At 34.1% G+C, this 27,066-nt stretch overlaps 2 protein-coding genes and 1 long non-coding RNA gene across 3 annotated transcripts; 1 reads left to right on the top strand and 2 right to left on the bottom strand.

The window, feature by feature from the left end:
* Positions 1–539: 539 nt before the first annotated feature.
* Positions 540–1,783, top strand: LOC120348113 (uncharacterized). The gene is made up of 4 exons (XR_013478845.1): positions 540–613; positions 979–1,044; positions 1,144–1,239; positions 1,465–1,783. It is a non-coding gene; the product is annotated as an uncharacterized LOC120348113 (long non-coding RNA).
* Positions 1,784–5,558: 3,775 nt separating this feature from the next.
* LOC120348014 (uncharacterized) lies at positions 5,559–8,700 on the bottom strand. Its single transcript, XM_039418125.2, has 6 exons — positions 8,530–8,700; positions 8,187–8,320; positions 7,076–7,146; positions 6,825–6,890; positions 6,646–6,741; positions 5,559–6,394 (listed from the first exon to the last, which is right to left on the bottom strand). The coding sequence occupies exons 1-6, from the start codon at positions 8,644–8,646 to the stop codon at positions 6,246–6,248; spliced, it is 633 nt and encodes a 210-aa protein (XP_039274059.2). The 5' UTR covers positions 8,647–8,700; the 3' UTR covers positions 5,559–6,245.
* A 9,153-nt stretch (positions 8,701–17,853) lies between these two features.
* Positions 17,854–23,450, bottom strand: LOC120348079 (collectin-11-like). Its single transcript, XM_039418193.2, has 6 exons — positions 23,327–23,450; positions 21,510–21,669; positions 20,454–20,516; positions 19,719–19,781; positions 18,921–19,125; positions 17,854–18,588 (listed from the first exon to the last, which is right to left on the bottom strand). The coding sequence occupies exons 1-6, from the start codon at positions 23,402–23,404 to the stop codon at positions 18,339–18,341; spliced, it is 819 nt and encodes a 272-aa protein (XP_039274127.2). The 5' UTR covers positions 23,405–23,450; the 3' UTR covers positions 17,854–18,338.
* Positions 23,451–27,066: the final 3,616 nt, after the last annotated feature.

A 27,066-nucleotide genomic window follows, 5' to 3' on the forward strand; every position in this document is an offset into this window, starting at 1 on the left:
CTTACCATCTATTGTACAAGTATTAAATATGTTAAGATGCGATTCTTGTGTGAATCTCCCAAATGTTTTGAAAGATATTTTAATGAGCATTAAAGCATTAAATGTTCGAAAATGAACTTATTCTAAAATATGTTAAAATAGAATTTGCTTATATTAAATTGGAAGTTTTTCCAATTTCTTACCTTCATAATGTTATTCTCTTCAATGTCACAGCTATCCAAAACCTCATGGTATACCGGACTTCAGACGGCGGATGTTGTTGCATCGATGCTCTCGTGTACCAGATTCAGTAATTTCACGTATACCAACTCTGGGTTTAGAGTTGTTGTAACCGAACATGGGTCCAGGTAAAACAACTAAGAAAAAATGAAGGATTGAAATTTGGAATTGTTGCAAAAAACTGCAGCATAGTAAAGTTGTAACTTTGTTGTCGTTTTACTTATAGTGTTATAAATTCAATAGTGTACAATGTGCCACAAAGATTTTTTATTACCGGATGTTATAAAAATTATACATTTTATAACAATTGTTATGCTTTTCAGATATGTTTAATTTGGTCTTCATTTCAATCGTGACGAAAATGAAATTTATCATCTGAGTAAATCAGATAGAGGTATGTCGCTTCGAATAAAATTGATATTTCTTAAATTTATTCCAGAATATTCCCGTTCAAACCCATATATATTATATATCATACACATGAATTAATATTGTTTTGAATACGCCAGTTTGTGTATTTTCAAAGATTTAAATACCACACCGCTAAAAAACAATTAACCAGTTTGGGTTTAGATTGCAGATTTCGCTGGAAATGTTCAAACATTCAGAAACCGAACTAGATAATTACGAATTTTTTATTTTAAAACCTGGCGGGGGTGCTTTCTGAAATCTCACATTTTTGCATTAGTGGCGAAGGCTTTCTACGAAAGGTCCATAGTTTCTCATGAAATTCGTTTAAATTAAATTTCATTAATGTAGGAATTAATCACGCTGAGCACATAAGCGAAATGGACGAACATGATAACGAAGCGGTGTTGGATATGGGTAAATATAATTAAATGAACACAATTGTAAATTCAAAAACATTTCCTTCCGTTTCCTATCTGTGTAAATATTAACACAATTGATTCTTTGTTTTAACAGATCAGTTACTAGCTGGCGGAAATTTTGTGTTCGTTACTGATTATGAAAACTATTTTGCAAGTTTTCTATGTCCTCCAGGAGGGATATCTGATCATGGTATGATGTACGGCATTACACATGTTAAATTAAATACAGTAATTTTTCTGTATAAGAAGTTCGAATACAGGTACAAATTGATGATATGCAGCTGAAGCATCTTTGTAGATTCATGACAAAACTTTCATACATGGACGCCTTAGAACCATACCTGGAACCAAAATAAATCGCACCTTTTATTTGTGTTTTTCTTTCTTTTGCATATTATCATGACTGTTTTTTCAGAACATCGAATGATTCGGGGATTTTTTTCAAGTCCAAATCCAATTTTGTCACAAGTTGCAGCATTTATTAACGTCCTACATGGTGTCGGAATATCAGCCAAGTTTTATCCTTCGACATGTTCAGAAACTAACTGGAGCCAAGAGTTGCCGATAGAATAATAAATATACTATATTTAATCCCATTATATTAACATTGTCCAAGTTACTATGCGTAATTTTTGAATAATATCGACTCACAAAGTTTCGTAATTGGCCTATTATTGTTGGATTTGCATTTCGTCGCCAGGTTTATTCTCCGTTATTTGTACAATATAGCAATAAGTAAATTATGTTGGTGTTTCCTCGAATAAAATGAGAAGAAATAAACATTTGTGCTAATAGTACACGTCTCGTGGAAGTGTACCTGAGTCGCCAAGAGTATTCGTTATTGGCCTACTTTCACGTCCCATGTGGCCAGAGTCTATACTACGAGTTTTTAGAAGGTGACAATAACGCCATAAAATACCCTCTTTCCATCTTTATTAAACGACCATATAAGGACCCAGAACGTAACAACTGTCATAAATCGTAAGATTAGCTTAGAAACAACTGATGGCGGTAAAATATGGATGTTTTGCACCAATGAAGGCATTCCGCAGAAATTTCATTCTTACACCTGATCTTAAAAATTTTAGTGGTTTTGTGTGATCAAGTTTAAGCAAAAGAAAAAAGAGATATAGAAAAATAAATAAAATTGGTAAATATCTAAACTGAAATGAAGCCTTAATATGGACATTAAATGTTTACCACGGAGCCAAAAAAATACTTGAATTGCACAAGATTTAGGAATATAGGCCACACACGTATTTGGACAAGTGGCAAAAATAATTCTAGTATAAATCTTCGATTAAACGAGATTGCTCAGGTTTTGTTTCTTCAACAATAATATATTTAAGGATTCTGTTTTACACACTGAGGTGTATGCTACCTTCATAATTGTTAAGCTTTCTTAATTTTTGAGTAAGTGTCGGCATCGGAGTTACCCGACTGTTTTCAACAAAAGATTCAACTTTGCTTCAGTTGAATCAGTATCTGTGGGATCGACTGGCTGTATGATAAAATATCTAGTGGTCGACATTGTAGATACTGAGAATTACATTCGTTTTTGGAATGTTTAGTTTTCAGGACTGGTGCATATAGTAAGTAAAGTTGCAAAATTGCGTATGTCCCCATGTCATAAACACATTTTTGCCTAAGTCACAGTGCGCCATTATGACGTCACGTAACTGCGTCATACAAATTAACTTAAATCCGGCTACGATCAAAAAATTGAACCATGACAAACTATTGACTCTCAATGGCATAACAATATCATTAGGAAGTTTTTTACGTTTTTCTCAAAACTGCTAAAAATGACTTGCGCAATTCGGTTATTAGTGTGACGATATTCTCCTCTTGTCCTCACTACACGCCTCGATCTGTTTGGAACTTGACTGCACGAGGCACGTATATTTTCTTCTGAAATGTTGTCCTAGCAATTCATCAATCTATGCTTTAGAACAGTTGTTCTCAACCTGAGGTGCGCGCGCCACTAGTGGTACGCAAGCAGCTTTGAATTATTGCAACAATCTACTTTTGTATTCGCTGAACAGCGTTCATGGCGCTACCAATCCTTGTCCTTAGAGATCGCACTCGCCGTCACTGTCCACGATAAACGGAACAGGCATGTTTTCGCCGCTTTGCGTGTTACGTTACAATGCGTCTGCATTAATAAATCGGCAAATAAGGAAGCGTTCGTGATAGCGGCTAGCACAAATCAAAGTTTATTTGTCCGAGGTTTCAGATAATTTAGTGGTTGTGATAAGATGTATTGTGAAGTAAAGCGCAAAATTGCGAAAACATGTCCGTTTCGTTTTAGGTGGACAGTAACGGGCGATAGCGATAAAAGACAAGAACTGGTAGCGCTATAAACGCCGTTTGAGGCGCAGTTCTTACCACTTCATGGCAACTCGTGCCACAAACGAACCGCGGCAGCTCTTTCCATGGTATTATAGCGCTATTCAGTATTCAGTTATCAGTATTGACGGTATATTCACAAATAAATGTACCAGATTTCAATTGATCATGCGGAATTATATCTACTTAAGCCCTAACCCCAAACCCATCAATACTGCATCCATAAGAAAAACGTCCCAACTTACCCAATATTTGTCACCATAAGGGACAGACCTGTATTTACGGCCCACATGCCGTGGTTACGGCAGCAAAATTTCATCTGCAATTGGTTTTCAATTTGCTGCCGCGGTAACGGCAGCTCGTCATTGGTTTGTGGCAGCTAAAAAGTCAGTCGCCATAGGTTTGGCCGTAGCGGCCATGGTATGGAAATACCGCCATGGTTTTGCGGCAGCTGCAGACGCCACAGAATACTTAAAACTGCACTTGCGCCGTTTAGCGAATACAAAAGTTAATTGTTGCAATAATTCAAAGCTGCTTTCGTATTACTTGAAAAGCTCCCGTGAATGACTAGTGATGCACGTAACTCAGATTGAGAACAACTGCTCTAATTCATAGATTGATGACTTGTTGGGACAAAATTTCGGAAGAAACCATACGTACCTCGTGCATTCAAGTTCCAATCAGATCGAGGCGTGTAGTGAAGGCAAAAAAGGATATATCGAGAAATAACATGGAATTCTTTTATTTATTTATCTTTATAATGCTATTTTCTGCAAAATATTTTTTTCTTACATTTATATTGTATATATATACATATTTTAATAAACATTTGTCCACACTTGGTCTGATCACCCTGTATATATATACACAGAGAGTTGCCTCGGACTGTCGAATGATTATTCTTTTGCTTTTTTGTTTCAGTTATTTAAAACAAACATTTAAGCAATGAAAATAAAAAATATTTCATTTATACGCAATGTTACTGAATTACGCTATCTTATGTGGAACTGCCACATAAATGTATCGCCACAACATGGATTGATTTTTTGCGTGTATCCTGTGCGTCCTCTGACTTAGAGATTCTGCACTCAAATCATAAACACAACATTTTGACGTAAAGTCAAAATAGAAGGATAGAACGAAAGAATGAGTAACATTCTTCACTCGAAACATGAATAATTTCAGGTACAAATACTACGGAAGTCACTTGGCTAATCCCCTAACTCGTAATAGAACTAAAATAAGGGAAATTGAAATAAAATTATGGCCTAACCCTAATCTGATACACATACTATGTTCAGGTGCTTGGTTCACATCCTACGGGAGTACCTACTTCCATACCCGCGGAAATACAGCTTTCTAACATGGTTCACATACTACGGGAGCGCCCATCAACGCTGGAAAGGTATGCTGAAGATAACAATTCAAATTGACTAAATTAGAGTCACTTGTTTTTGCTGTTTTTTTTATGCAGCACATGTTTTGTTAGGTGAATACTGAATAATAGTAATTGTCAATCCGTTATTATTCAAGACAATTTTTGTGTAACTAGTATCAAGTTCTAACCATGCTAGCATCTTCTAAGTTTTTCCTATTTTATCGTTACCAAAAACTACGTGATATTCTGGACTGATGGCATAAGATATAACGTCTATGCTATCTTGTACCGGATTCACTAATTTCACGTCTACAAAAACTGGATTCCAGGCTGCTTTAGAAGCAAAAAGCAAAATCTCCAGAATACAAATATATTACGCTGTTTCATTTGACTTCCGGTTCCGACCAATGTTCGGTTGATTCATGAAAAATTTAATTATTCAGGTCTGTATATTTTTTTTCGAGTTATTTTTAAAGTTGAAAATAGCTAAAAATTAACATTAAATTATTTATCTACAGCAGGGTGGTACAAACCCTGGAACGCTGATCACATGTGGCCCTCACCTGAGGGACATATAATTAGCGCCTATAAAAACAGACACGAGTTATTTGTATTCATAGCAAAACGCTCTGCGGCGAATTTTTTCCTAACCGATATCCACAATGAACGAATTCATAAATAGATTCTTCAAGTATGCTTGCAACTTATTGATCCATATATACATATATTGATCCATATGTATTCAAACTTATAACCACAATAAATGAAGATTTGAATAAAAAATCAAATTCGGACTATCGCAAGATTCCAAGCCTTTGGTTCTTTTGAACGAGTATTATTATGAGCTGGGAACAAACGAGGAGCTGGCCTTGGCAATTAGTCGGAATTACATCTTTTTTTTAAAAAAAAAAATGCATTATCACGGTAAAAACTTTTTAATATATCTCAATTAATTTATTTTTTATAAAGTTAAAATGGAGTTTTTTTTTTAAATTTGGGAAAATTTATTTACTCGACTGCTTTTAACTTTTTAACTTTTTGAACGGGAAACATTCGCAACAAAAATTATTAACCTGATAAAAAGATAAACAACTTTCTGTTATTACTGGTTATATTCTGGAACAAGCAGTAATGGGGTCGCCGTTTCTGTTTTTTGTTGTTTAGATGTTAGACGGGTACTCCTGAAGTATGCGCACCAAGATGTCGCATAACCTGAACCCTAACCTGGTACACAACCTGAGTTCAGACATATGGTGTACTTCAACCATATAGCAACCATATCGTCAAAACTACCAGGTAACAAATTCTTCACATAGACGAGTCAATTTATTGTATTTTATACGTCGTATCAACGCCGTATTTACCATTTCAGGGATACGTGATTTTCTGAGTAAGATATTTTTATCTCGGCCTGAATATTATTAACCTTTTTGGACTACTATATGACATATTTCTAATCAATTTATTCGTTATTTCTCATGACTCCAGTCTGTTTCGGAACATGTGGAGGCATAAAACTTGGCAGATATTCCCATTTCATGAAGAGCATTGATGAACACTGCAACCTGTGACAAATCTGGATTTGAACTCGGAAAAAATCCACGAATCAAACGATACTCTGAAAATAGGAAAATACTTCAAGCAGGAGGTTCGTTTAAATACGTTTGCATTTATATAGGCAGATCATAAAATGTTTCGGTTCTTTGTAAGTACTGTTCCTATTGCAGTATTTATTCTGCTGCATTACAAATACTTATTGAATACTTGAACTATTCTATTTTTTTGCAATATATTCAAATGATTTATAGTAATTTTGTTCAAACGAGATTGATGTTTCTCATTTTATAACGTATCATGTCATTTTCATACCTTTGTCAACTGTTCCGTCGCGTGGGCATTGCAGAATTGCTAAATAATTTTTGTAGTCAGTCAGAAAAACAGCTTTTCCATTGATTAGAAAGTTGTCTGATAAATATAAAACGCATAAATAAATTTTCCTTATTGTATTGAATATTATATTGAACATGTACATGTTTTCGTATATATACCCATATCCACGACGACTTCCTTATCAAGTCCGTTCATTTCTTTTTCATGCTCTGCGTGAATATATTCTGAAAACGAATGTGTAATGAATAAAATACCAAATGTGTTTCAATAGCAAAAATGCAATGGAAATATCAAACTTTGCAAACAGACTGACAAAAAAATGAAATGATCATTTGTGGCATCCAAATTTCTACGAATGTTGCACATTCATAACAAGTCATAGATTTTTGTATATATATATAAATACAACCTGCGTCTGATTTCCTTGGATGATAAATCCCATCTCCGTCATATTCAAAATGAAATTCAAATTCTACATATCTAAAAAATACAGGAACGTTACACGAAAAAGTGAGTATATTTGTAAGCTTTCGTTAGATCATAGTTCAACTTCAGACAAAACAGGATCCATATGTGGCCGAAACAGGAAGTATAGACAAGGAGAAAGGACCTGCAGTCCAATGCGCGTTATCCTATTACTCGGCGTCACAAAATATTGTTTTGAATTTTGACATTTAATTTTGAGAATATGTTTATGATATTATGCTGCAAAGCAAATGTTTCCAACTAGTATTACTACCGGGACCGAACAACAAACAAACGAAGTCGATGTCAGCAATACGGAGAAATTAGAATGACGGAATCAAGACCTAGCGGAACTACACTCGTTAATTTTGAAAAAAAGCTGAATCAAATATATAAAAAATCAAATATGTGAAATTTAGTAAGGGACACAAAATATAATAGACACGAGTGAACGCGAATATACAGAGATGCCTCCTATAAATGTTTATATACTTTCGACTTGTAATAATGTAACTTTTAAAGCCCTTATAAATATTTAAGAGCTATAGCCTCAATTGAAAATATATATACATGAAAAGAAAATTGCATATTTCTTTTATGATTTTTATGATTGTTTTCGTGTTTTATAATAGGATAGGATAAGATTTACATATTTATCCCGGGGGAGAGAAAAGTCGATAAGACGGCTTAACCGTATGGCGAACCACGTCCTCTCGTCCGGTTACCATTCCATTTCAAGTATAAGATTAGTTAGTTATTTGTTTTCGGAAATGGTAGAGGAAGCCGTAACCGACCACCGGTTACTTGAACCACCTTACGGCGACGAAGAGTCCAGCAATCCTCTCGCACATAACTATCCCCGAATGGGATTCGAACCTGCGAACCCACGCAGAGTAATTAGAGGTGCGGTGGCGAACGTATTCCTATCGCTTAGGACGATGAGTCACACCGCTGCGCCAATCTTGTTTAAGTCGACCAAGCTAAGCCTGTGATGTAAACTGAGCAGCGTAACATAGTTTTATGGTTCTTTATCAATTTCCAATGAAATTTGTTACCTTACACCATGCTCCTTTGAAACAAGCCCAAACCCAGATGCTGTGCATGTAAAATTATTTAATCTGATATAGGAGAGCATAGACGCTGTAATATCATCTGTATGCAGTCCGGAATACCACGAAGTTTTTGGTAACTATAAAATAAGAAAAAATACAGGAATGAGTTGATTGGGCTTATTTGATTTAGTTTAACTTAATTTAGTACACGATATACAAGAATGATTTTGACAAATAACTTGATTGTAATTTATTACTATTTAATATTGTTCTAAAAGTGACCATAACATATAGCCTAAACACACATCCATTTTAGCCATAATTCAAGATCCTATCTCCACTTTACCATTTCAACGTCAAGTTCCATGGCCTGGGGAAGATAACATATCTGTGATTCGGATGCAGTTGATGTCCATGCTATGAATGATAATAGTATGAGTAATAAATTAACACCTGATATCATGTTTAAAGTAACTAGGACTGATACGTAATTTTACCTGCAGTGAATATGTAAACGTGTTATCGAGCATAAGTTTATTTTGTGGAAATGACATTCTGTTTCGAATAAATAATTTCAATTATCTTGGTAAAATCTAGAAGCTTGTTACAAAGAAATTGAACAAAAATAAAATGCCTCTGCTTTATGCTTCTTATTTAACGTTGATCATTTCATAGTTCTAGTGGAGTAGGGGGAGATGGGCCACGATGGGACATGAGCACAGTAGAAAAGCAGCTCTCACGCTCGTACTATATCCGAATTCAGGTACTCAATTCGATTTTTGACTCCGCCTTTCGGTGAATTACGACGTACCCGGAAGCGGATATCAGCCGTACACAGCGACCCAAGCTATGAGATCAAATTGGTTTTGGCGGGTTGAAGCTAAAATTTCGCCATCTCAGTCTTTTCTTTTTTCTACTTTACCCTTTCCAACAAGACAAACCGCTGTTTTGTATTTTCTAACAAAGTCCACTGTGAAATGTTCATAACGTTGGCGAGTGGATGTGCTTTCCTAATCTCGGCATGGTGCAGTCATAAAATGTTTGATTCCTATGGGGTTCAGTGTACCGGGGTTCAGTGGGACTTGCTACACTGGGCACAATTCGACAGTGTTGGATCCATTGAGTGCTCAAAGGCCTGAAGATGCGTTATGGTTTTGTGTACCATTAGGGTATCTTTTGGCCCAGTGCCCATTGCCCAATATGGAATATATATATCTAGATTGAAAAATATTTTTCAGAGTGTATTCGAAAAAGTAAATTATTTGCATTTGGTCGGAATTAGACATTTTACTCTTGGTTTTAAAAGTTTTTTTTGTTGTTTCATTTGAAGCAGTAAATAGTTTAGTGATCGAAAGAAACTAAATCTACAAATTTGAAGTCTCACAGTTCTTTAGAATTTAGATGATGATGCTGATTCCTTGCAAAGCAAAAAGCCAAAACTAGATTCTTTCACAGTAAATTTATTCAGTCTGACTATAGAGTTCCTCATTACCCGCTCATGCTTTGTCAGCAGTACACAATACCTGAAAGTGTACTTTTTTATGAAATTGAGAAAATCATATTTAACTAATATGAGCTTAGCACAAACTTGTGGGTAACTTCTATCTATGTTCACTCTACATCAAGTTCTATAGCTTGTCTTCTTACTGTTCACAACTACGAAATACAAATTTTTACAAATCTAGGAAGATAAATTCTAAATAATTTTTAAAACATTTGTACGATGTGAAACGTAGGTTTCTCATTTCAAAACATTGAACAGACAGAGGACGCACAGGATATACGCAAAAAATCAATCCATAATATAGCGATATACTCTTGTCGCACTCGCACACATCGGAGTCCCCATATTGGGAAACATTTTTCAATGAAATATCTTTTATTTGCATCGGTTATTTTTATTTGCAAGCAAGCTAAAATTTTATGATCGTTAATCTGTACTTTATGCCCTTTAAAATTTGTTTTCCTTTGAAATACTAAAAAATCACTCATGTTCACTAAACTCGGTTCAGATGATAAATAAACTGCAGCTCACGAAAATCAGCAAATAGTGTCTACCTCTTTTGTTACGCAATGATAGAGGAAGACACTGTACGTAACAGAAAATTAAGGAAAATATAAAACATAGAACTGCCGGTGCGTGCAGTTCTTGATAAATGTACAATAGGCAACAGTCCATGATGTCATAATACACCACAAGAGCTGATCGTGGATAATACTAAAAATGGGCTGGCTGAAAATCTATTTTAGAGAACCATTCTTTGGCTATTGGCAATAAACTGTCTACAAAATAACGCTTGGTGGAAAATATAAAACATAACACTGCCTGTGCGCCTAGTTCTTGATAAATGTCCAATAGGCGCCAATCTATGATGTCATCATACCCCACTACAGCTAATCGTCGATAACTCGAAAAACGTGTTGGCTGAAAATCTTTTTTTCAGAGAACTATTCTTTGACTATAGGCGATAAACTGTCCTCAAAATAATCAAATTAATTAACGCTTAATGGAGAATATAAAACAAAAAACTGCGAGTGCGCCTAGTTGTTGATGAATGCCCAATAGGCGCCAATCTATGATGTCATAATACCCCACCAGAGCTTATCGTTGATAATACGAGAAATGTGCTGGCTATTCTTTGGCTATAACGTCTATGCTTTTTTGTGTCAAATTCAGTAATTTCACATCTACAGAATCTAGATTCAAGTTACAAAAGAACATGGTGTCATGTAACAGTTTCAGAGTGCGGAAGAGAAAAATCTTACTATTCGTTGCAAAGGTGTTACGCTGCTTAAATTGTTCAATCAATGTATGCAAAATTTTAAAAGATATTTATGCTAAAGTTGCCATACGCCATATTTTTCCCTGACATGTCCGGGATTTTAGTGGTCAAATTTGCGTATGGGAGAAATTTTTCAAAAGTGCTTAAATGTCAGCGATTTTCGAATACAGTGAATCCCTGCTACAAATCCTCGAGTTTTCAGATTTTGCGCATCCACGAAATCCTATCTTTCAGATATATGTCACATTCTAGCATTTTTATGCAACACGGATTGCGTCGGATTTAGATAATTGTGACGTCACATATGACCTGAATTGCCAGCATTTTGTAATCGGTATTTTGGTTGCACAGCCTTTAAATGTACTTTATTCCGTGCTAAGGTTCAGTCACTAGTGCTGAAGATTAAGCAAAAATTTTGCTCCTTTCGTTTTGTTCTGTATTTATTCTACTCTCACGAGAAAGAGACGACAGCTGGTGCCTTTAGACACATCGTGAATTTATACCATAAAACTGTACATTGTACAGTATAAGTGTTTCGGTTGTAAAATTGGTCAATGTGGCTCATTAAAATTTTGTCAGGGATTTTGTCTTTCCAGATAAGGTAACCCTAATTTATGCTTTTAATTTAAATAAAGTATTCAATATTTAGTATATGTATATTTTATTCGAGATATATATTTCTATAATATCTGCTTTTTAAAGTTAAAAATATTTAAAAATGAAATACCGAAAACACTTTGTTAAGAATTTCTAGTGGTTTAGTCTGAAGTTTATTTAAAATATGATTTTAACAAAGGCACACATTAAATCACCACAGAAAACCATGTTGAAGCCCCGATCCGACCCTTTCAAGCGCCTAATATTATTGACGCAGAAAGTGACGCCATAATAGTTAAATTTATAAATCCATAAAGAATTCTCATAAAATTTCATCTTGAGTTTATTCAATGCATTTGAGAATAGTTAATTAAATCACAAAAACTCCAGTAGAAAAAATATAAATTAAATGATTCATCAATTAAACAATTATTTTTCGTAGCTCGTGTGAACTATTTTTGAAAACCGACCACTTGGAATCATGTTATGAATAAAGTTATACTGATATCGAATAGAACCCAAATCTTGCAATCATAGAATAACAACTGCTGAGCCAACAAAAGCCTATGCACATACCAATTAATAATATGATTTTCAGTAGAATATCATAATCATAAAATTAGATTTAAAGTTGTAAAGAATGTTAATTTTTGTAACGTGCTATCAATTCTCAAAAATGTAGAAATTGAATTTGATGTTGATTATGACGGAGATGGAACTTATCACCTAAGGAAATCAGAAAAAGATTGTTAATATATACAAAAAAACTACTACCTGTTGATGTATGCCAAATTTGTAGAAATTTCAATGCTATATAATAATAATAATGCTATAGTTTGTCAGAGTAACATAATAGCAAAAAGTACAGTCAACTTTTCAATTTTTGTTACTTTATTTAACACACGTACATTTTTAGAATATCGTCACGACGATCACGAAAAAGAAATGAACGGACTTGATAGCGCAACCGTTATGAATATGGATAAATATATAAAAACATGTTCAGCCTTAACAAAATTTCACAAATTGAATTATTGTTTATGATGCAATAAAGCGAATTTACTTCTATCTGTTTATATCGGACAACTTTCTAACCAATAAAAACTCTGTTTACCTGACTGACTACAAAAATTATTTTGACACTTTTCATTTGTCCGGCGAACGGAATAGCTGATAAAGGTATTGAAAATGTATCTTGCGTGATAATCCTGGAACTAATATAATATTTTCTTTAACCAAGTTAGAAGCACTCGTACATATTGCAAACTAAATCAACGGCTCAAATTATTTAGTTCTGCATTGGGCAACAGACTAAATACTTGAATGAGAACAATACTCTCAATGAATCAATACGTTTTGTTCTCTACCTATCTTGGAAATAAAGCTCTATCATGTAAGCTCTGTGTAGCGTCTGATGATATCAGAGTTTTATCGCAGAAACTGATTGAACAGATTGAATTGAGCATACAATTGTTAATGCATACATTTTCCGTTTCTCAGAGCATCGTGTGATTCGTGGATTTTTCCCAAGTTGAAATCCCACTTTGTCACAGGTTGCATCGTTCATCAATGCTCTTCATGACATGGGAATATCTGCCAAGTTCAATGCCTCCACGTGTTCCGAAACAGGCTGGAGTCAGGAGAAATAACAACTATATTGATTAGAAATGTGTCATTTATTAGTTCAAATAGGATAAAAAAAATTCAGGCTTCGATAAATGTTTTTATATTATTCAGAAAATAATGTATCCCTAAAATGGTAATTGCGGTGTTGATAAGACGTATGAAAATGCAATGAATTGACTCGTCTGTGTGAAAGTTTGTTACCTGGATAGTTTTTACGATATGGTTTCTATGGTGATTTTAATTTATTTCGGAAATATTTTTAGATCACTACACTCAATAGTATTAGTAACACATTAGCAGTAATATTTTCACCATTTCTCGTGCATAATATAAGATAAATAGAGCGACAAGGGTGCCCGATTTTTACTATGTGTATCACTAAATGTCTGTAACATTAAACGCTTCAAATAAATTCAATAGATAACTTCAAAATGCCGAATATAACGCTGGTCGTTCGCGGTGGCGCAAGTTACCCATTTGCAGTTATCTAACGTCTAAACAAGCAAAACATGATTTCCATCACCAAGAAGGCAAACATATACAAAACATATCAAAAATGAACTTTTTGAATTAAACACTGATAACATGATGCGGCAAGGATTTCCAACAGGCTACCTCAATTTGGGCTTTTCACTAAATAAAATTACGTTTTGGTAAGACTTGTTGATTGTTTTTAATGTTTCCTATTGACGTCAGTAGCACTCTTGTATATGCTCAAACTATTGCATAACATATGTTGAAAATTCATCAAAATTGGCGCGCTGGATGTGATTGTAAAATGCTGCATAATCAGGGTCGTAGCCAGAAATATTCAAAGGGGCGGGTTCTGAAATTTTTTTTGTCAAGTTAGATCGAAACTGCTAGCGGGTCCGATCGAACGCTGGAATACGCGTGTTTTTAGTAGTCTTGGGGGTCTAAAAAGCGTTTCAAACTACGGCAAATTGCTATGTATGATAATGAAAAATGGTTTTATTTTTTTTTTTTAATTCTCAAGGGGGGGTTTCGACCCGCAAAACCACCCCCCTGGATACGCCACTGTGCATAATAATACACACACTGCATATACTATACATATAAATAAAGGCGATCATTTTTATGAAAATCAGAGTTTTATCATGCTTTGCAACATTTTTTTCACTCCATTATTATTTCTCTGTAATCATCACTATAAAATTATTCGAGATTACAAAACAATGTAACCCAAGGGAATACGGAGCATTTCAATTCAATCTTTTATTAAAAACCATACGATATAATTTTTTGATGCCAAAATGTTTGACAATATTGAAGAATTTTGTAATAACTTGTTTTATATTTAATACCTGCTTATGACAATATGATTCATACGGTAAATATCGCAAATCTAAGACGTTATTCGAAACGAGTAATTTGTTGATGACATGTTACAGCCATCATTTCATTAACAAACTACTCGAAAATTTTATTGTCGATATTTGTTGTATTTGCTAGTTTTTTTGGTAATGAGAACCATGCTTTTGCTGCAAAATTATTCGACGGAGGTACGTTTGGGTTTTAAATATTTTTAGTTATTGAAATATATATATAGGTAAAAATCTACGTTTTTGCGTTTAAAGTTCTATCGAGTGAATTAGTTTATATCAATCAAAAGTGGATTGGTCAAAAATTTAAACAAAATTACTCAAAATTAGGAATTCAAGAAACCAATGGATTACCAAGTAACTTATAGATTTTGTTTTATGATAATATACACAAGAGATAAAACTGATTAGGGAATTATCACATTTATCTTCGATGATATTATTATTATAGTGTTCTCAATCAAATAAAAATGTTGTTTTATTCTTGGTCTCATTCAACCAAAGACTCAAGTTCTACTGAAAGTTCTACTCAAGTTCTACAGAAAGTGGCGCCATAATAGTTAAATTTATAAATCTATAAAGAATTCTCAAGAAAACTCAAGTTTTACTGATTTAACAACTGCAACTTCTTTGACCCTGCCAGGCACTGGTTAGTAAAAATATTAAAAGCAATAATGGTATGATTTTGAAAATTGGAATCATTAAAAATATGAAGAAATAAGAGTTATTCTTATTTATTTAGATCTGATTTTGAATATGCATAAATTGTATTCGTTACGTTACAGACACAAGTGAAAAACGAATACTAATTTTTTTTTTCTGAAATGAAAATAGGAATACGAAAAACGCAGTAGTCAATACAAAAAAAAAGTTTATAGATCGATTAAAGAGTAACTAGATGAAAGCACACTTGTTACAGATTTTAAATAGTTGAGTCTCATAATCAGGATTTAGTTCAAATTAAAAGTCATTTCATAGTTTTATAACAAACAGTCTGAATTTAAACTATATTTAGTCATGTTCTTCCAATACATATAAAACAACTTTAAGGCGGAAATAACTAAATATTTATTATTATTCTAGACTCTCAACTGAAGGCAATGGAAAAATTAATCGTTAGTGCTATTAATTTACATTTTTCTATTTTACTATATTTGACTAAATATCCACTGAACTCAACTTTTGCAATGCATACTTACATTCCCACAACATAGATGACATGTTACATTTATACTCTGCTGTGTGTATGTTCAAACAATACTGAAAGTACGAGTACTGTTGAGAATTGAATTTGAAACTCGCTGATGAAATAAATTGGATCTAAATTGTTTTACTGAATAATTTTGCTGAAGTATATTAGGATTTTCAATCTTCTCTAAGCCTACTTATAATAGACTGACTGACTGATTGTACTATAGACAAATTATAGCTTTTTATTAGTGAATAATTATCATTTTTACAAGAAGAAGTATTTAGATAGTATTTCTATAGCTGTTACATTAAACGTAAATTTTCATAGCATTATTTTATTAGTTCTATTTAACTTTATTAGCCAGATTTTGAATAGCGCTATGAAATGGCACACATAAGAAAATGAATACCTTCCAAACAAACTTTAGCGCAGAGGATTACTTTCCTGTATGCATCAGCTAGCTGTTAAAATATATTTATGTACTTACTTACTATTATTTCTGAATCACCATATCCATTTTTGCTATTGTTTATAAGTCGAAAGTCTTGTTAATGAATTTTTCATGGATTATTATTGAAACATACCTGCAAATGAGTGTGTTTAACAAGTAACGGTTAATCTTTTCGTGTTGAAAGCTTTTTCTATATCTCATATTATCTAGTGATACCCGAATTTCTGGTCACTGGTTTATTAATAATATAATTCCTATCGAATTCAACAACTGTGATTTAAGTAACTCCTCAAACGTAGCTGCTTTGTAAAATATAGAATCTTTCCTATTCCACAAAGCTCATTCGATTTTACGCAAAATCCAACTTGCTGACTTGGTTAAATTGCTAAACAATGTGCCAACAACCAAGGCAGCTAGTTAGATCAAGACCAGTTAGATCTACTTTGATATGCGATCCCAGCGTCTGTGTAATCTTAGTAATTTTAGATAGGGTTTTAACTGAATTCTACGAGAATGTCCTCCTTTGGTTGAACGCATACCAAAGCGCACCGGATTTTGTATGGGCTTTTCTCTCTCCGCTTTAAATATTAGCATCTGATCTTATTCCGGTATTAGTGTTAACCCTACCTAGTGCAGCAATAGATAAAAATTTGGCTGACCTTTGATAAAATCAACATGAAGCAAACGAGTAATCAGGTTTATTTCGATAATATACAATGATAGTAAAAGAAAGTGATATTAGTGAGTATTAGTGAACAACATCATTAAGGACACCGGTTTACTGCAAGGGTTTCCGCAGCGTCGGATTCTAACGGTAAGAGGACCCTAGGCCTAGACTATTTCAATTGCAAGGCCTCTCCTCAACAATGACGTCATAAGGTTAAAATATGACGTCATAATATGATTTGGAAATTATGTAAAATATATTTTATATTAAAACTGTTTGTTTAATTGTGTGAAATACCAAATTCCAGTTACACGCATCATACGTAGGCTAAGCTAAAAACCGAATATATTGGATACTAAGTTGAATAGTAAACCCCAAAGTGTCATAAAACGTCAAGGCACAGGACAACCTATGTAACCTAATAACAACCACTTCTAGTCACGAGAGGGGATAAATGAAATATTACTGATAAAAATTTATCATTCGATTTTTTTGGTAATATACGGGTATACAATAGAAAAAGATTTAAAAAATAGTACAATAAATTGAATTATTCATAGATTTGTTCTTTGTTAGATTAATTAGTATAGTATAGCTATATATCGTTATTTTATCCTTTTTTTTTCAAAAATAAATGCACTATCAAGGTAAAAAACTGTTAGTATATTTTTCAAGTCGAGGGAAAAAGCTTTTCAATCACAGAATAATTCATTTATTGTATTTCCTAAACAGATTGTATTGCGGATCTTTGATTCAAATCGCACAACCTTGTTCAGGGAGTAATGAATTGAGTATAGGTAATGCCAAACCGCAAAAATGACGGTTCTTCCTAATCAAACCGCCTGTATAGGGTTGAGCGAAATGCGTGAATATTCGTCATATAAGAAATAATAAGAGCAAAATACATTCTGCAAAAACGAAACCATATTATTGAAATATTTTCTGAGTTACCTTGAATGTATATGGATGGACAATATGCAAACATTTAGGTGCCAATGGGATGGGAGAATTTGTTCTTACGCTCGAAGAAGTTACAAATTTTTACCCCACGAAAATCGACATTTCTGGTTACAGGTAAGATATTTTCTTAACTTTGAGCGTTGTGTCTTAATATTCACTTTTTCAAAGTGCAAAATTTTGATTCAGTCTCTAATGCCAAGCTTCGTATAGTTTGGAAATATTGTTCGAAATTTAACTTGAAATCTATTCATTGAAAATTTTGATTCTTCGACTTAAAATTTAAAATTTTAACTCCGGTGTCGACGCAGACCCCAGCTTCACTATATATATATATTACATGCCCTAATGAACGTTTTTAACTTTGTTTCAGAATACTAAATCTTCAGATAGAAAGTAAGGAAAAATTTCACAGGTTTATTTATAATTGCTCTCTTATTTGATAATCTACAAACATTGATATCCACCGATCTTGGTTAGATATAGCTAAAGTTTATTAAGATCCAGACATTATCATTCTTTGGCTTGTGGTAAAGTGGAAATTATGTGGCAATCTCACATAAATATTGTAGTTTCGCGCCACAATATTGGTCGTTCAAATTCCAATCAAAACCAGAAGCAATATCGACGCAATCTTCATTACCGTTGGCATCGTTCGGTTCACCCTCATGCCATGGTATAGAATCTGCTTTTGCCGTTACACCATCTTCCCAGACAAACGTGTTTTCATGTTGAATGTCGTTCAAACCAATCCAAGTGTGACCTCCCGTTCTGACCAAGGGTAAAATTTCTCTGTAAAAAAATTATTTATGTCTCTCATTGCTTATTTAACAACCAACCAATGAAGCATAGCACGACAATTCGATAGTTGGATCAGTAGGCTTAGAGGTGAAAGTAATGATGGCCAAACTCGAATTCATTTTGTTCGGATTTCTAGCATGTGTTATTCCATCGGTAAAGTATAGACCGGGAACAGGTATTTCAAAATGTATAGCGGCGAAATTGTTTTTAAAAAGGGTATTATACAAGCATTAGACGGCTTGGATCTAAACTTTCATTCGAATCGACATTTTGAATCAGTCCTACGAATATATTCGCTTTCCCATCCCCACTACCCAAATCACCTGCGAACGTTGTCATCTCGATATCCCGTCGATGCCAGTTGACCTCCGTATTTCTTACAATTTGCCTTTGCCTCAACGTAGGTGGCCTTGACTTCAAATACTTTATAATAATAGTTGTTCCGCGCTCGATACCATGTGCTAAAGTTTGCGATTTCTGGCGAGACCGATGTAGGGTTTCTCAGCTGCCCTTGAATTTGTTGCATTGCTGTAAATGTAGAATCATTTTATTATCATGCCCATCATGCCTTTGTTATTCCAACATCTGTAACATTATGTTAAAACTATTTATATGATCTGATAAAGTAACAAGAGAGCTATGCTCAAATATACCCAATGGCAATAATTTTGATGACGTCATAGCGAAAAAAAAAAAGTAATAGCCTTCTGGAGAAAAATTCTATCTTCAACCACTGAAAATTTCAAAGCAATTGGTCCACTATTCGAAGAGAAAAGCGACTTTTTAAAAACGTGTCAAAGAACAAGAACAAGAACAACAACAACAACAACATAATATTGAAACGATCGTTATGTCCACTACGTGTCCAAAAATGATTACAGAACAAAGAATTAACTGGGAGCAGCCTCGCACCTGGTACAAGTACATAAGAAAATTTTAGGCTTTCCTTTTTCTTAGTAATATATATGGAATCAGGATATTATGTTTATCCCATTACAAAACAACAATACCAAAGTAACCACGAAAGAACAAATAAGCGCTATATTTATTTTCTGAAATATTTTAGTTTTGTTATTTGGTGTTTTCACTCGTGTTTACTTTTCAAACTTTTCCTGATTTACCTGATTTCAATACTTCAATATCTGTTTCGATTCCATACAGTTTTCTTTGAGTGTTCCAGGATTCTTCAATAAAAGGAAATAATGATGACAATTTAGTACTCCTGAAGTATGCCCACCAAGATGTCGCATAACCTGAACCCTAACCTGGTACACAACCTGAGTTCAGGTTGTGCGCCATCTTGGTGCGCATACTTCGGGAGGTCCGAAAATTTTCTATAAGCCAACAAACTATATGCAGGATAAGTATGAGTTGGTTTGTTATAGACGACTTATACGAAAAAGTCTTTCACTTTCAGGTTGTGTATATATCATACCATATGATTTCACAAACCAGTTACTTCAGGCTTCACATTTATACCAACACGCAGTTTACAGTGAATCAAAGGTTTTAGGCTTGCAACCTGCCATTTTTATATTTATATCGTAAGATTTCAGTGGTTACTACTTTCCCACAGCAAAGGCATAAATAGGAATTGTATAAAATAAGATAAATCGACGAAGATTATGTCAGAATACAAAAGTTGATGTCATAATATAAAATTAAACTTGGTTGGGGTGATTGCTCAGGTTGAGAAAAATTGATTTTCCGTGCAACTAAGAGCCTAATTAATTTCAAAATTTCAGTAAATACAAAATGAAGGAATAAATGAGCGCTAGGTTTTGGCTCTGAAATGTCTAAGTTTAGTTATTTGATGTTTTCACGAAACTTTACTTTACAAAAATTTTCTGATTTACCTGATGTCAATCCTTCAATATCTGTTTCGATTTCATTCAGTTCCGCTTGAGTTCTCCCCGATGCTTCAATGAAAAAAACAAATAATGATGAAAAGTATTCAAAAGCTGAAAGCGGTAGGAAAATATCATTCGTCATCGACTTTTACGAGAAAGCTTTTATCATAAACGGTGGCTTCTACCACGGTCCCAACCTCGTATGCTTAGTTTAACGAAACATTAATCGCCATATTTACATCTAACACGAAGCATTATGAAAATCGAAGATTATGTGCTTATTACCTAAGATTCTTACAGTCGAAAATAGAATTTCAAACTTAATTATTTTACGCAGGTTACGCATTTTGGTATCAAATACCTTGTACCTTGCACCTCTAGAGTGCTTTGGGTCCTGGTATTCCACCCAATTTTGCTGTTTTATATCAGCTCATGGCTTCGCGTCAACCATGAACGGCTTAGTCACTGTTGTCAGAAGAACCCTATACATTGGTAGCAAATTTGCATCATATTATGGTCAAATCGGATATCTAAGTATGGTTCCCAATCTCAAATGGAAATTTCAGGTCAATATTTCTGGACGAAAACGGATCATATTTTATTTATTTCAGTTTCTATAACGAAAAAACAAATAGTGGGTACTAAAAAAAATCTCAGTCATAAAATTTGGCACCACATAGACAATAAATGATAGAGTTATCGTTTATAATAGGAGATTTCACTCTAAGATCGTATTCATTTCTGGCTAAAATGCGACGTATTTTACTTATTTAAATTTCTAATGTCATCAAGGGTGACAGAAATTTTTCATCAAATGTAAATTCGTTTAATACTGTCTCATTCAAGCATCTTAGCGGCTGCGTCGCACGGAAAAGGGTATTGCAGTTCAAAACACAATATTCTGATACCCTTTGTATTATCAACAAATTAGAGTAAAATTTTGTTAAAGGAGCCAGAAAAATCGTGATGCAAATGTTTTGCCTCAACGACACCATAACCACAATGGTAAAAAGTATTTAAAAAAATAATTGATATGTCCAGTTCGTATCCAAAATCACATACCAGGGAAATACTCTTTTATAGTTTCATTTATGATATGGTACTCCACTTCTCCTGGTCGCCCCCGTGCCCCCCGTGGCCCAGCACTCTCTTGTCCAATTCTTTGATCTGTTTGGATGGAATTCTGGTCTCTGTTGGTACAATACAGATGCATTTGATGATCCTAAAATTATGTAAATTATCAAAAGAGTATAAATATGTGAAGCGAATAGCATGAACTTTGGTTACTTAGTCAATCTTCGTTCCCTCTTGTACATTCCGACTCCAACATTAGTAAGAATAATTAATTAATTAGGTCTATCTTATCTTAACGTTAATATATGTTCGTTTCTCCGAATGAATAGACTAGTATTATCAGGAAGTAGTTGGATAAATTCTAATTTTGGTGTTTCGCATGGTTTAAAATCGGCAATTTTTGACAAAGCTCTCAGAATTAGGATCACAATCTTGAACTTTAAATCACTCAAATCCCGCCACTGCGGACAAGGCTTTGTACAAGCAGCCACTATTGCGAACAATAGAGTTACTACTACTAAATAGCTTAAATCTTTCTGTTTGGATCTTGCTTTCTTAAATTATTCACTACTTGAAGTGGTAGGTATGGGATTGATGCAAATGTTTGTATAATTTATTAAATCATTAAAATGTAAATTCAGATTAGAAATTCAACTGTTCGAATATGAAGTCTATCCGCGACACAGAAGCCCAACTATAACAATTGAATTAATTGTAAGAGTCATAACAGGGGCCAAGTCATTTTCATTCTTAGTAAACAAAGAAAGGAACGAGCATCGATAAATATTCGCAAACTGTTTTCCGCGGCACACTATAGTGCTGTGTTCTGACTGTGTAAATTTTTGAGTTTGAAAACTTTGATATTAGTAGCTTAAAATGAAAATTTGTCAAATGAAAATATTTGTAGCTATAGTTAGACAAGTAGACACTGATACTTGAAGGGCTGCTAATTTTGAAAAGAAAATTTTGCAATTTTCCTGATTCCACTTTGTTTACCCAGTACTACTCGGTAATTAGTCTAGCTAGGTGAACCTATAATTTGCTGTTTTCAGAAAAAAAAATTATGGTTTCTTTTAAATTACTGGAACAATCTTTTTCAACCTGCTAGCAGTTCAGAAATTGAAGAGACTCTTAATAGGATATTACTTTCATAATTTTTCACATTTTGTGTGAACTGTTTCGAGTTCTTAATTTTGCCACAAAATTTGTGAAACTTTGCCGCCATGTAAATTCTGTGAGCCTTATTATAAAAAATATATATATATATCAGGTTATCAGGATATCATATATATAACGCAAAATCCGTGTATCAGGTTGAATATGAAGTAGAATAACTTGCGATTGGTTTTGTGTGCTGAAATCTAGCCCGGTCGATTTAAAACTGTGGTGTTTTCAAACTATTAAGTGAGTGTATGGCAAGCGATCGAAATCTATTCGAACAAAAATAGTGATATCATACCACCGCCTGAGTGAAAGGGTCTTTTATCAATAACTTACTGGAAAAAAAGTAATAATATGTCAGAATTACACTGTAGAAATTTGCCTTCGATAAAATCAATTCAGAAATTCAACATGACCTTTGGCCGCCAAATAAAAAACAAGATGGCGGCAATTCTAAATTTTCGTCTGAACCGATTCGAATATTTGATTTGGAATGTCTAGCCCCAGTGACCACTGTTATACAGGTTACCTACAGTTATAGCAGTTGACATGATGCTCCAAACAATTCAAGACATATAATCAGCCAGAGGGAAACGAGTGAGAAAAAAAAGTCGACTTTATCAATAAATATACAGAGACCACACCTGCGAACTTTGTTCGGGAATCCGCTGTCCATGTGGTATTCCAACGCATAGCATCACGAGTATCCAGGTAAAATACATAGTCACTCACTATACAGTAACAGTACTTCAGGAAATGAAAGTTTCTGGATTAGGTTTAAATTTTGTAAAATACATATTATTAAATAGAAAGATAAATTTTTTCAACCGAAATTCTTGTTTAAGTTAGAAACGTTACACACATTGGTTAAAGTCTAAATGCATCTGGCAAAACGAATCAAGAGCATCCAATCTCCTGACGCTCATTAACTTTTTCGTCAACCCAACTATATTATTGTAAAAGTTGAATATCTCAGGTTCAAATTAGCACTTCAGCCAGCACAAAGTGGGCAAGCAATGACGAACTGGCCCTCCTGTATAAAAGGCTGCATACTCTCGATACATGAGATAATTCTCTGAATAATATATCCAATAGTATCAGATAAATTATTAATCATCAATTGGCCAGATGAAAATTAGCGTGTACAAATTAAGGAACTATGTTTGGAATTGGGAAGCATAGACTTAGAACCTCCTAATAATCTAATAGATAGTAACCAGCTACCTGTAAGCTGAGCATATACAGAGTTTTTCTCTGAATAAAACTTGAAATATACGGTACTCCCGAAATATGTGAACCAAGATGGCGGACACCGAAACGTAGTATGTGTACCAGGTTAGGGTTGGGCCACAATTTTTCCCAACTTACCTCATATTAGCTCTATTACGATTTCGTTAACTAGCCAAGTGACTCCCGTAGTATTTATACCTGAAATTATGGCCTAACCCTACCCTGGTACACATACTACGTTCCTGTGTCCGCCATCTAGGTGCACATACTTCGGGAGTACCAAATATACTTATAAAAATATACTTATATACTTTTAGCATCTTCTGAACAGCTACCCATCCCAAAACAATCTTTCGAGAATCGAGAAAATACAATGCGCAATTTGAGGCTCAATTTGAAATATATTGCGGTAGAACTTTTTCATTTTTTTTTGGCTTCGACTGCTACCTATTTTTTGGTTATCTCGTATATTGTTTTCCTTTTTTTCTCAGTTCTCTGAGGAGGACTTTCTGCATATTTTTAAAAAAATCATGAAAATGCAAAGTGCAAAATTCGCAAGCAAAAATGTTGCCAAAATTACAACAGTTTCACAATTTTGAATGACAACCCACTGCACAAAATCAATTTTTTGGTGTTGCAGAACTGACCGTGCAGACGACTGAAGCGGTAAGTGACGTACGACATGACATATGAGTATTGACGTGTTGTATTTCCAATATGTACGCGTTTATACGCGTTTCACTCAGTACAAAGCCATGTATTGCCTGGGAAATGAGCTCCTTTTTTTCCAACATCTGTAATATTTCTTTTCCCCACATATCATACTCAATTTATTACAACCTGGGTGAGCTGATTGTCATGGAAATTAATTCCGACATTTTCAACCTACAGCTCCAATAAAGTTGAGTCTAACGCTTAACCATTCGGCCGTCGCGCCGGATTATAATATTCTAACGTATACAAAAGTTCCAATTCTATTGATTTATTTTAATGTGCTAATGATAATACATCTTAATATAATCCTTTGTAAAATGTGTATTTCATATTGTTTTTCTTTTTTTCTCAGTTTTCTGAGATTGATTGACTTTCTGCATATTTCAAAAAAAAAATCATGAAAATACAAAGTGCAAAATTTGCAAGCGAAAATGTTGCCAAACCGTGCAGACGACTGAAGCGTGTAGTGAAGGACAGAATGACACATGAGTATGCTGTGTTTTATTTTTCAACTTTGCGGGGAATTTCTGAACATGCTTTGCCAATTGCTGCAGTTGTGCAAAAATTTAGAATTTATTCAAGGTCATGTGCAAAATAACCACAAATTTAAGTAGACCACTGATATGGCAGGATATCGAAGAATACTATAATATTAAAGAAGTATGATTGACGCGTGAATTTCGTAATTTAACAAATCCGAAGAGTTGGGAAACCAATTCAACAAGCGAATTGTATTAGTATCACGCGATGTTGTGCGTTGCCTTTACCCATGGGATTCCGGCATTGCGAACGCAATTTAATCACAACCTTAGGTTCAAATCAATAAGACTTTTAACGTGTCACGTAGTTTGGTCCAACACAATATCCCAGAGTTTCTCAAACAGGGCCCTCAAAGAGGTTCTCCAAAGCCACGAGCAAAGAAAGGCGTGTCCCCAATTGCAGTCACATAATACTCATGTTGCATCTGTTTCGAAAATAGTGAGGCCTCAGACAAAATTAGATATGGATCGAAAGTCGTGAATAATTGCTGTATAAAAGAATTGGAATAGAATCCTAGAATTGGGCCAGACTATCGTTGAACGTCGTGCAATGAGTCATATGAATAATTGTACTCATTTTGAACACAAAGTATGTGTGTAGATCATTTTGTTAAATTGATGTTGTTGGAATTGTTATTGTGAAAAGTAAGCTCGCTTTCATCCTATCGAAATCGATTTTTCACCTGAAATCTTCGCTATATTATTTTAATCCACTGGAACACTTTAATATGACATACGAAAAAACTTTTATATGATCTTCGTGTCCACCTATTTGAGAATTGCTCCTTTTCTTTTATATTCATGTTTTAGCTATATACTTGTGTCATATATAAGACCCCGAACAAAGGTCGCGAGTCAAGTCGAGTCGCGGACAATACAACCTCGAGTCTAGTTATTCAATGAGTTATAGCTGACTGTCGATTAGTTGATGACGAGTCCGAATCATTCCTCTTAAATTCAGTGATTCTCAAACTAGGCTTTGAAAGGCGCATGCGGCTCTCAACAACCCGTCCTGTGGCTTTAGTTAATGCTTTAAAAATTAATTACTTTGAAAGAAAATTTTTCATTGAAAACTAATCATTGACTTGAACTTAAAATGCTGAAGTCTATTAGTTAATCGAATGGATTCCCCGTCTTTATTTGCGTAGCGTTGACTAACTGATCTACAAGATGCAATAGTGACGCAACAGTAAGCGTTTTCGCAGCCACTGCACCTTGCATCCTCCACGATTACGACCCATTTTGACAAACTTCATCATAATCTTTAATGGTCTTTGTCACCGCGATCGTTTCGGCGGCGATATCCTAAAATTGGTATTTCAAATTTCAGCCCTTTATTGTTTTTGCAAGTATAAGGGGGATCTGGATATCGAAGTTTTATATTTCTAGGATACCCATGTGTTCACATCAGCAACAGCTGTTGAAGACTTATCACCGCTTGTAAATTAACTGCCTGTTTAAAGTGAACGGTAACCGAGATACAGATATTTATTATAACGCTACTTGAGTTTCTCGTGCTTTTCTATGGTGTTCGTGTTATTTTAGTATTAGATAGATAAACCTCGGAAATCTGCGTTTGCGTGAATTCTGAATGTTGATTAAAAATAAAGATCAAATAAATTGGCGATAAAGGCATTTCTAGGCCTTTGAGCCTAAGAGGGTCAGACGCTAATTATAACTAATTCCTTCAAGTTAAAAAAAATTTTTTTTAACAAAACGTCACCCTGACTGTTATTATAGCTAAATACGTACTGAGTAATGCTCAATTGTATTTACGGAATTTGCAAATTCAGCACTACACTTAATGATTTTGATTATGTCATGCCTAATTATTACTGCCTAAATGCTTCAAAATTTAACAATTGTAATCATTTGCGATGATAATAGGCGCAACAACAATT

Source organism: Styela clava, chromosome 11 (assembly GCF_964204865.1).
Source record: "Styela clava chromosome 11, kaStyClav1.hap1.2, whole genome shotgun sequence".
In the NCBI taxonomy this organism is placed as follows: Eukaryota; Metazoa; Chordata; class Ascidiacea; order Stolidobranchia; family Styelidae; genus Styela; species Styela clava.